Genomic DNA, 12,319 nt, shown 5'->3' on the forward strand with positions numbered 1-12,319 from the left:
AGAGTAGGATAAAGGAAACACCCTGTAAATTTTCAAATACTGACATAATTTTCAAACACTGTCCTGTTTTTAGGCATTAGACAAGCCAGAACAACCCTGGATGATTACTTCCATGGTCTCTGCTAATTCCAGTGCACCTGGAGGGTTAATTCCAAAACCAATTAAATGTGCTTCCAAACAAAACTGCACATTAAGAGCAGTTAAACCCTAAGAGCAAATATAAATGAAAATAAATGAAAATCCAAAAGCTCATGGCTGCAAGCCCATCACTGGATGGGTTGGTGAATCTCCTACATGAGCTAATCACATTTTAATGCTTCATAGCTTCAACCAGCCCAGCTTTCTTCAGCCTGGCACACGACAAAATCCTGACCTTGGAGACTTGGTAGTCCTTGAAGGATGATTAAAAAATTTGGGTTTTGATGAGTGTGTCCTTTGGCAATGATATGATGAAGAGATTAAACCAATGGATTTGCACACTAGAAAGAACAAAAACACCAAAAAGCCCTCCCAAAACAAAAACTTTCTAAATCACAGATGGAATATACTGTACAAACTCTGCACATATAGCTGGGCTCCCAATATTTCTCTAAAGTTATTTTTTGGAATTTCTCTTGACTTTGAGTTGGAAGGGGCCTTAAAGCCCATCCAGTGCCACCCCCTGCCATGGGCAGGGACCTCTCCCACTATCCCAGGGTACTCCAAGCCCCAAAGTCCAACCTGACCTTGGGCACTGCCAGGGATGGGAATCAGGCATCAAAATCCTAAAAGGGCATGAACCAGAGATATGAAATCACTGATTCAGAAGATTTAATTTGGCATCAAGCTGAAAGAGATAATAGGGCTTAAAGGCATCCCAAAATGTAAAATGGCAGCAGACAAAACCAGAATTCCTTTCATGGAAAATCCTTGGACTTTCAACAATCAACTGCCATGAACATGCTGATAACAAAGATCAGTATTTCCACTGCACTAAAGCACAAATATTATCTGGAGGGCAAAGATGCAGATGAATGCACAAATATAATAAATTTTGGGAACAGAGAAGACAAAAGCACAGCTTTTGAAATCCTTTTCACTTAAGAGGCCACGTGGCAAGGAGCTTTTTTAACCTCTTTGATCTGTGCTTTTTTAACCTCTTTGATCTGTGCCCAAGCTGACCTAAGTTCAAGGAACAGTGGAAAAAGATGAGGAACTGTGGCTGCAGCCACTGCTGCCAAATATCTTCCAGGAATTCCCTGGTGCCAGCAGGAAGAGGTAATTCTGTCCAGCACTGATGGTCTGGAATGGAAATAAATAGCCCAAATCTATGACCCCACCTCTTCCTCCTGATGCCACAGCTTTGGACTTGAGACATCAATCTTGTTCTAAGGGGAATTTGCCTGTTAACAAACATGAAAATCCAACTAGAAGCACATGAAATTATTTCTGGGACCAGCATCCCCATGAGGATCTTGAGAGAGATAGTGTTAAAAGCCTTATTAAAGTCCTTTCTATCCTTCCTGGGGACAAATTCCTTAATAAACTGAAGGAAATGAAAACCACCAAGGCTTTTTCCCAATGATCCTGTGATCATCCAACCACTTACAAGAAATGAAGTCTGAACTTTCTCTGGTTGGAATTCACCTGCCACATTCCGATTCTCTGATTTTGGAGTCTGAATAGTTTTTTTTATGGATTTTGACTCAAACCCCAGCTGCTCCTGTTGGTTTTATATCTGTGAGATTAATTCAATCTGCATTGTTAGGCACTGGGTCATGCTATGAGCAGGAGTCCTGGACTCACTCTGGGTATTTGAAATTTGTTTCAGAGCCTGTGATTTTACTCTTCCCCAAAGGCTCAAGTCCTTTCCCTCCTGGATTGTCCTCTCCTGCCATTAAATCCCCCTTTTTCCTGGATTTATCCTATCTCTTCCACCTCTAATTTTAATTCCTTTTCCTTCTGGATTGTCCTTTTCTGATAATAAGCCTCCCTTTTTTTCTGGACTTCTCCTTTTTCCTCCACCTCCAATTTTCCTTCAAGTTGTCTTAAAGTCCAGGAAATTTGGGAATTTAATTTCAGGAGCCTGTATCTTTAACACAGACAAGGTGTCATTTGCAGTGCAGGTTTTGGGAAATCACACCCTTCACACTGAAAACAAGGCAGTGGGGATTTAGGAAAACTCAGATTCCTTTCTAGACTTTTCCACAAGATACTGTAATGTAATAAAATAATAGAATCACAGATGCTTTGGGATGGAAAGGATCTTAAAGCTCATCTCATCCCAACCATTCCATGTGCATGGGCAAGAATTCCTCACCAGCATTTTAAGGAGTTTTTCCTGCTTGTCAAAACAGGAGGAGCCGCTTGTGAGAGATCTCCAGAGGTCACTTAGTCCAACACAACAAGCTTTACCCAACAGCCGTGAAATTTAAATCGGGCTTTAGATCCAGGGTTTATCACCTTATGAATTTATTAAATAAAAACAGAAGCCTGTAAGAGTTCACTGATACCCACGACAGAAAGCTCTGTTGGGAAATAATTACATTTCATCAGCATTCAGGAGGGCTAGTACAGTACAACCAAACAAATTCCTCCAAACTTTCCCATCTTTTCCAGCAGGAAGAATAGGTCCGTCCTAAAAAACAACCTTCTTAAAGCATTTCTTTTGTAACTTAAAACCAAGCAAGTGACAAAGGTATCACACACCCTGCAAACTGCTCGCATTAATAAAATTAATTTATCCTGTTTCCATTTTAGGGAAGATCCAAGGGCCAGTGATACTTGAGCTCATAATTCTTATCCCCATTTTCCATCTTATTTCCTTCCCTGTGGCTACCTCTCCTTGATAGCAACACGTTCATGCTGGAGTTTTCACACAGTGCTGATCAATGACACCAAAATATCCAACAATAAATGAATTATGAGGTTGGGTGAAAGAATCTGGCTATAAATAAAACCCCACATGAATAAAAACTTCTGTCAAGGGATGTCTTTCCTCTCCAGGACCCCATCAGCTCAACAGCTTTTTATTTAACCCCAGGCTGCTTTTTTAGAGTCTGCAACAAACTGCTGGGGACTGTCTTCCCCTGCCCAAAGCTGTGAACACACCTGAAGATCAATACATTGATCCCTTTCCTAAGTTTCATTCCATCTTTTTTACCTCCCATGCCCCTGGGATTGATGAAAGTGCAGTGTACAGTGCAGATCATCCTGATGCCCCATCTCCTGCTGCTTTAGACTGCAAGAAAGTGCCTGAATTTCACAGTGGAGTTTCCAGCTGAAGCTTTTGGATCCCTGGGGGCCCTTTGTGGAGACTTGCACGCAGCAACTGTGCTCCTGCCTTGCTGGGGGATCCCCAGGATCAGAGGGGAAGCAGCAGCAGGGAATCCAACCCACCTCTGACTGCCCCAATTTAGAGAACACAGTGTGCAATAAAAGGATTGGAAACACATCCGCTCCAGGCAGCATTATCCTGTCTGGCTTTTGTTCTTTTAATCTTCAGGAGGCTCCTGGAATGCCCACAGGCAGCACTCCTGTGCCAGTGCCTCCTGCAGCTCCAACTGGCGGCAGAGCTGACAGCACTTCCAAGTGTGGATATTGCCTGCCTGCCTGCATGGAATAAATGCTCCAAACCCTCCCTCTCCCACAGGAAACCTCTCCCTGCCTTCTTGCTACATCTCCTTGGGAAAGCACCCCCCAAATATTATCAAAGTCCTTATGGGAATCCCTTTGAAAGTGCAACTTTCCCATGGAAAGCAAAGCAGAGCATGGAAATCTCTGGTCTGTGGCAGGAGCTCTGTCTGGGAGTGTTCAGATTGATTTACACCTCAAACTGCTTAAAATCCCCACCCCTGGAAGTGTCCAGGGCCAGCCTGGACAGGGCTTGGAGCAAGCTGGCATGGTGGAAGGTGTCCCTGCTCATGGCAGGGCTGGAATGGGATGAAATTTAAGATCCCTCCCAACCCGAACCACTCTGGAATTCTGACAATGAGCCCAGGCACCCAATCCTGAGACCAAATCTCCTGAGTCAAAAATCTTGAGGGATCAAAGTGGTTGAGCATCTTTTCCATGGCCTACCTACCAGGTTGTCTGCTCCCATGAGCAGCAGGGACAGATCTTAGGTTTTAAGGTAAAAATATCTTGCTAATTTTTTTTTCCCTAGGTAAAATGGGAAGGTGGCATTCCAAAGGGAAAGGGACAAAACAAAATCTGTTTTTTTTAATTTAAAATCCTCTGTATGACTCCTTGCTCTGGCAGATTTTAGGTTTCTGTTTGAAATGAGCAAAAAGTTTTCTGAAAAGCAGCTTTGTTAATCAATGGGCTAATTCTTGGTAGAGAAAACACACAGCACTATAGTGATTTCTTCTTCTACCAGCCTATTTCCACCTAAAATAGCCCTTTATGTACATTTTATCTACAATAAAGCTTCCATACAAAATTTATTCCCATTAACACCTCTCCCATACCTGCTGTGGTTTTATCCACAGTGAAGCACAACACACCAAAAGCTATTTCAGTTTTTAAGGAATATCCTCAAACAACACAGCTACACCCAAACTCTCATCACCATTATTTCAATAACCTCACTGAAGCCAGAAAAAAATTCCAAATGCCCCAATTTCTCTTTTCTATACCACAGAATGGCATTTCCAATGGATATCCCTGTATCAATTTGCAGTTGTGAACATGAGATAGGAGAAATACACCCAGTATTTGGGCTATAAAGAAAAAGCTTTCTCCATCCAGGGATAAACAGGACAGGAAATGACAGAAGCAGTTTCTGTCACTCCAAGTAGGAATAAATTATCTCAAGACCACAATAAATATTTTCATTTCCACACAGCTTAGAAATTGCACTAATTTAGAAGCCAGGGAGCTTCTTGTGGCAATTATTTGTTGTATTTTACAGTTCTGTCACAGCTAAAAATAGAAGCAAACTTGTGTTTGAGAAGATGATTGAGCCTTGAGGGCCCCCAGCAAAGCACAAAATGGATTTGAGGGATATTTGGGACTGATTTGAAATGTTCCACCTGTGCCTTTTAGGATACAGAATGAAAAACAACCACACAGGAAGGCAATGACAAAACGCAGAGCAATAATTTAACCATTTATCAAAACTGACTTAATTGCACTGAGGGATCCTAACTCTGTCCAAGACCAGCTCTGATTTCTTATTAAATAATATAAGGATGGGAAGGAACATGATTATTATGGATATTTGGGTTCCCATGGTACCCAAAATGTCATGTTTTTCTGAAGCATCTACTTAAGGAGTTGCCATTTTCTTTTGGTATGGTTGCTGCTGGGAAAAAAAAGGCACATTTTCCACCTAAGTTCCTGAAAAATGCTTCCCAATTCTTCTTTTACCTACAGCTCCTGCTGGATCCAACCTTAGTGCAGCAGATATGAGACATTATATTCAACTTCTGGATCAAAAACCCATCTAATTAATATTTTCTTCTTTTCCTTGAGTCAGGAAAAACAAACATTGCCAAAAAAAGTGATGTTTTCCTCAAGAGATTGAATCCTCATCCAGAAGACCCCCATGTGTTATAAAAATTTACAGCTTCAAACCTTCAAATTAACAACATCCCCTATTTTTATGTCAGGTCAGCAATTATTTCACTCAAGGGTTTAACTGATTTTCCCTTTAATGACCTCAAAATTTCCTCTAGGTGTGACAATTTCCTACACCCAGGTGTCACTTGCTCAGCATGTTTGAATTCTATCTCAAAACAAATCTTTTAAAAATGTAGCAGCACTGTTTTGACCCTGTAAAACTCTTACCAGTAAGTTTTACAGGAGAATTTCTCCAAAACAAACTTTTTAATGTACTATTTTTAAGCGACAAAGTGTTTTCAGTATTTAGCACAGAGAAGAAAACAATTCCAATATTTTAAACCCCCAAAACGTGACTTTGTAGTCACACGTGGAGAGTTTGCATTTCAACTGAAGATATTTGGATGGGTTTTTTTCTAAAGCACAATTATTTTGTGCTCCTTCCTCATCGTCTGGACAGCTTAGGTAATAAAATACACAATTTTATTGACTTACCCTTACTTGACCAACAAAAGCATTGGCTTCCTCTTCCTGCACAGAGAGGTTTTTGGGGAGAAACATGTCAAAAACTGGTCCGTTGTCATTGACATCTGTCACCACTATATTGACAGTAGCAGTCGAAGTCTAGGCAGAAAAAGAACATTTTGAAGAAATTCTCTTTATTTTACAGCTCTCCAGGTGACAACCCTGCTGTTACTTATTAGATAGAATCACAGGTAAATAGATAATCAATTTTTAAACATGTTTTTGTGAAAAGAGAAGCGTTTCGAGAGTTTATTTTGAATTTTTAGAAGACAAGCTCAAGACTGACTCATATATTAGAGATGCATGAAAAATATCAGATATCTTTTAATTGTATACAGTATTTTAAGGATTTAAGGAGTATTTGTTGTGAGTGGAGGGAAAAATCTGGAAATATCAAAATTTGCCAGAATGTGAAGAGGAAATTAGTGATTTATCAATCAAAATACATCACAGTGATGATTAACTAAGCTGATTAAGTGGCACAATCATCCTGTATCATCCTTCCCCCACCCCATGCTGATGCTCTATTTTGCAACCCAGTTTTAACATCCCAGGAGATGGGACCAGCAGAATTAACTGTATTTAATATAAAATGCCAACAAAATATGTCTGTGCTACCTATGGAAATTTTCTCTCCCAATCCAAAAGGTGGAGAAGTGTTGGCTTGAGTCACATCCCTTTTCTCTGCTCCCATAGACTGAGAGCTTCAGCCCAAAACCCCACATTGCTGTATTTAATAAATGATTGTGTTCAGTATATTGAATTTTAAATCAATTCATCCAACTCACTGTCTTAAAGCTTAAATCTTGTGTGTTCTCATGTTTTGCATGAAACTCCTCTGAGGGAAATTTGGGCCCTCCCAGCCAGAGAGCCCTGGAGGGGCTGAAGAGAAGGGAATGGAGCTGGGGAAGGGGCTGGAGCTCCAGGAGCAGCTGAGGGAGTTGGAAAGGGGCTCAGCCTGGAGAAAAGGAGGCTCAGGGGGGACCTTGTGGCTCTGCACAACTCCTGCCAGGAGGGGACAGCCAGGGGGGGTCGGGCTCTGCTGCCAGGGAACAGGGACAGGCCAAGGGGAAACGGCCTCAAGCTGTGTCAGGGGAGGCTCAGCTTGGACAGCAGCAGGAATTTCTGCATGGAAAAGGTGCTCAAACTTTGGGATAGGTTTAAAAGGGGAGGTGTGGAGCTCCTGGAGGTGTTTAAAAAGTGAGAGAATGCGGCACTTTGCAGTTGTGGTTTAGTTACAAGGTGCTGCCTGGTCACACGTTGGGCTTGATGACCTTGGATGTTGTTTCCAACCATAAAAATGCCATGATTCCATAAAACGTTTATGACAGGACACTCACAGGAACTACACTGTGACGTGACCCCAGAAGAAATCCTTTTGCTTTAGGAAGAACAAACCTGTTTGAAAGTGGTCCCTCACAGGCTTCATAGAGAAACCTGCAACCATCTTCCCTTCACAAAAAAACCCAAAACAGCAAAATAAAAAAACAAAGCAAAAAATGAAACCAAACAAAACCCCAAACAAAAAGTCTGAATGAAGACCTGCATCTTCTGGTGCTCTGCTGGTGTCAGAATCAGCTCCTCCCAGCTCCAGATCCAGCTGGGATCCAATGTCCCAAGAACTCCCAATATCTGCATAAAATAACTCCTCACTACTTAAAACATTCAGAAATCCAGAGGATTTTGAACCAAGACAGCACAAGGTGCTCCCAGGCTGGCAGCTTCTGTTTACTGAGCCCCAGTTATTTGTTGACTGCTTCCACATTCCTTTTCTAAAAGGAAAAGGCACTTTCTGCCTTCTTGTCCATGCAGAAGCCACTCCAGAACGTTCGCTCTGTTGTGATGTGCACTGAATGTAAATCAGCTTTTCCAAAGGTAACTCAACTCCATGAAATCCAGAGAAATAAACACCCTCACATTTAATAAACTGAGGCAACATGGTGTTAAATAACAATGGCTTAAGGCAGGAATTCCCATTTAGAAAAGACTTCTTTTCATTCCAGATAATTTTCATGGGCTGTGGTTGATCATCTGCAGCATTTAGTCTCTGTGAGAGGATTTTATAAGGAGAAAGGGAGGAAGGAAAAGAAATGTTTGGGATTGCCCCCCCCGCCAACTCTTGCCTAAGTATTTTCAGTATTTTTCATATTCCTGGGCATTCTTTACTCATCTTAAGCGACCCCCTACCATCAGCCAACACACCCAGGCCAGTGCTCCACTTGTCATATTTAAATTTTCACTTCTGAATTTAAAGGGCAAGATTTTTGCAAAGAAAAATTATTTTGCAAGGGAAAAAAAGAAAACCTTATTGAGATGACAATAGAATTAGTTTGGGAAATTTTATCAAATGCTCCTCTCCCTAAATTTGCAAGCGTTTGTTAAAATAAGATCCCGTAAGAAAATCAACACTTCAAATAATCCCTGTTTTTATATGAGTCATAGTTTAGAAAATTATCAAATGTGAATGAATTCAGAAATAACTGTAATAAGACCAATATTTCAAATAATCTTCCTTTTTTATTAATCACAATTTAGCAAATGACCAACAGTAGGTGAAATCACAAGGAGCATTCAAAGCAGACTCTGGGTTAGCAGCAACCCCCTGGGTTCTCTTCCTTAAAATCAGTAACAGACTCTGAAACTGAGAAAGGAAATGGGAATAATTCAAAATCTCCCTATTTCACCCAAATACAGGAAACATTTGTTATCTCACTGCTGTCTCAGCAATGCTCACTTTTACCACGAAGTGGGACTTACCTGTGTGTCTTTAAGAGCAGCACTTCTCTCATTACCATCAGAAAGTGCCATGATCAAAGATTAACCAGAACCAACGTTTTTAGATCCCCATTAGATGGCTCCAAAGATTTGTTGAAGCTCCAACCTCAGATTGATGTGCTGTTCTGAGAAAGCCCTTATTTGACAACCAGAAGGAATTACAGGGGCTTCTCCAGAAGTGCAGCACAGAGTAGGATTGGGAGCAACATCATCATCCCTGCTGGGAATCACGAAAAAGTCACCAGACACTAAAATCCCACTGACTAAATAATCATTGCCCATGTTCAGGGTTAAACCAGAACCTCTCTTCAGCCTGACACCGGATCAGAACATATGGAAAAGTGTGGAGGCCCTGGCAGAGGGTGCCCAGAGAAGCTGGGGCTGCCCCTGGATCCCTGGCAGTGCCCAAGGCCAGGTTGGACACAGCTTGGAGCAGCCTGGGACAGTGGAAGGTGCTCCAAGCCTTAAGGTCCTTTCCAACACAAACTGTGATTCCATGAATTTCATGTGACCTTAAAGCCCATCCAGTGCCACTCCCTGCCATGGGCAGGGACACCTTCCACTGTCCCAGGCTGCTCCAAGCCCTGTCCAGCCTGGCCTTGGGCACTGCCAGGGATGCAGGGGCAGCCCCAGCTGCTCTGGGCACCCTGTGCCAGGGCCTGCCCACCCTGCCAGGGAACAATTCCTTCCCAAAAATCCCATCCGTCCCTGCCCTCTGGCACTGGGAAGCCATTCCTTGTGTCCAGAGCCTTGTAAAGAGTCTCTCTCCATCTTCCCTGGAATGTGAATTCACAAATTTCCTAAAGAATTCTGAAAAGTTGCTGAGGTTTGTAGAGGATGCTAAGAGGCACAGAAACAACAAAAAAAAGGTGTTTACAAATATTTAAATACCCCTAAAATTCTTTAAAGATTTGGTTCCCTAAAATAATGAGATACACATAATTCACAACTGGTTTTCCAGGGATACTTTTCATGGAAGTCCAGTACAAGGAAAGTTTGAAAATTGCTTTGCCTGGTTAAAAATGAGGCTTTTCTACAACAGAATCATCAAGCATGGCTTGGGAAGGAATCCTGTATCTATTCCTGGAAATTTAACCAGGGAAAAAGCCATCTCAGCCTCATATCAGGCATTTCCTATTCATTACCAGAGAAACCCTGCTAACTTCTCTTTTATAATGAATATAAATAAAAGATCCACAGCAGCAATTTATATGTTTCTTAGGGGCCCTCAAATATTTCTTATATAGATAATTCTCCCCTAAGCAATAATTGCAAAATTTACATTGCCTGCACAAGTCCTAAGGATGCCAGGCCCTGATAAATGTTATGGATGATAAATCTGGAGGAAAATCCACTTTGTTCTTATTTTATTTGTGCCCTGTCATTTAAATTGAAGTTGGGAATTGATGAGAGCATTCTATGCCTTGGAGAGGAAACATTCTTGGCTCTGATGTCGAGCAAGTTTATTAATTTGGACAAACTTTTAGAGAAACCTGACATGTTCAGAGATAAGTAGTTTGCAAATAATACAATTGAAGGCAAAGCCTTTATCTGATCAAAAAAGAAATGGTAAATAATGCTGCTAATCTCCATATCAGGATTTATTGATATTCATCTCCAGAAGACTACATTTGAGTTGGGATAGAATTAACAATTCTATGATTCTATTTTCAGACTTTCTTTCCTTCCATGAGAAGTTTAAAAGAAGTATTTCCCAACCCTCTTCACCTCTCCAAGATAAAAAAGGAAATTGCCAGCTGGACTGCAAAGAAATTTTGGAGAGGAAACCCTGAGGTGAAGGGAAGTGTAATTCTGTAGCTTGTCAATAATTACACTAATGAGAAAAAATCCCAATAAGCCTGGAGACGAGACAAAAACTGTCAAAACACCAAAATAAAGCCCAAAAGGAAAGCCTCCAATATGAAAACCTCACACATCATAAAAGATAACAGAAAACATGAGTATGACATGAGGAAAGGAGGAGAAAATCATGGACATTTTAGGAATGTCCTTGACAAATAGAATTGTTTAGGCTGGAAAAGAAAAGTCCTCTGAGGCCAGCAAGTCCAACCCTTCCCCAGCACTGCCAAGGCCACCCTGACCAATGTCCCCAAGTGCCACATGCATATGGCTTTGCACACCTCTGGGGATGGGCACTCCAAAGCTCCCTGGGCAGCCCCTGCCAAGGCCTGAGCACCCTTTCCATGCAGAAATTCCTGCTGCTGTCCAAGCTGAGCCTCCCCTGGCACAGCTTGAGGCCGTTTCCCCTTGGCCTGTCCCTGTTCCCTGGCAGCAGAGCCCGACCCCCCCTGGCTGGAGTTGTGCAGAGCCAGAAGTTCTTCCCTCAACTTCCTCTTAATGAGAACTTATTTATTTGTATTTTAGGAATTATTTAGGAATTACAATCTGCTCCAAATCTTGGATTGAAAATTGGGATTATTCCATTGCTTTGTGAGAATTCCTTAATTTACCCCTTTCCTTTTAGCGCATGAAATTAAAGTCTTTATAGGGAATATTATCCATGCTAAGCCACACAAGCCCTGAAAGTTTGGGAGGCTCCTAAAGCTTGCTGTAATAAAAGAGCTGCTGTGGGAAGAAAAGCATTCTCTTCAAGAGGAGGAAATTTGTCTGGACAAACTCCTCTCGTGCAAACTCGAATTCACAGATGAGTTGGAATTCGTAAGGATTTCTTATACAAAATACAGAACTTTTGAGGAAAATAACAAGCAGTGTCTCTAATTGGAGATTGAAAAGAAAATAATGTGAGGAGAAGTTCTTTCAAGGAGGAAGATCAAATTATAGATCTGTGTATATTGTTCCCTTTCATATATTTAGGAATATTCCCTCTAGCTTCCTTCTTGCTGGATAACTCATGTGGACTAGAGACAGGAGTAACAGAAACATTTACAGTTCCAAGGAGTAACAGAAAATTTACATCAATTAATGAATTCTCTGTATGCTACTTAAGAAGCAAATCCTTGTTTAAATTACCCTGATTCAGGGCTACCTCTTTGCTCTAAGGAAGGGAATTATTTCAACTGCTGTGGGAGACAGAGGCTCTGAATTATGAATGATCTTCCAAGATGGCCAAAATCCCCAAGATGACTTTCAGGATTAAACACAAAGCCCTGAAATCACAGAATCATGGAATGGTTTGGGTGGGAAGAGACCTCAAAGCCATCCAGTGCCACCCCTGCCATGGCAGGGACACCTTCCACTGTCCCAGGCTGCTCCAAGCCCCATCCAGCCTGGCCTTGGGCACTTCCAGGCATCCAGGGGCAGCCCCAGCTGCTCTGGGCACCCTGTGCCAGGGCCTGCCCACCCTCCCAGGGAAGGAGATGAGGCTTCTTTATATTCACCCTAAGGTTCCCACTACTTTTCAAGTGTTGCTTCTTCCCATGACCTTCAAGGAACAGCAGAGTTCTGCATCCAGTTTGATCCCTGCCTTCAGTGCCCAGAGCACAGGGTTCACTCTCAG

At 41.9% G+C, this 12,319-nt stretch overlaps 1 protein-coding gene across 18 annotated transcripts in view; it reads right to left on the reverse strand.

Moving 5' to 3' along the window:
* The window catches only part of PCDH15 (protocadherin related 15), a 332,931-nt gene that overhangs the window by 104,090 nt on the left and 216,522 nt on the right, over positions 1–12,319 (reverse strand). For all 18 annotated transcript variants that reach the window (XM_053948646.1, XM_053948647.1, XM_053948649.1 and 15 more), the window contains one exon: positions 6,037–6,165. In XM_053948646.1, coding sequence (XP_053804621.1) covers positions 6,037–6,165 — 129 coding nt within the window. The remainder of the gene's footprint in view (positions 1–6,036; positions 6,166–12,319) is intronic.

The sequence above is a fragment of the Vidua chalybeata genome, chromosome 8, assembly GCF_026979565.1.
Source record: "Vidua chalybeata isolate OUT-0048 chromosome 8, bVidCha1 merged haplotype, whole genome shotgun sequence".
NCBI lineage: Eukaryota > Metazoa > Chordata > Aves > Passeriformes > Viduidae > Vidua > Vidua chalybeata.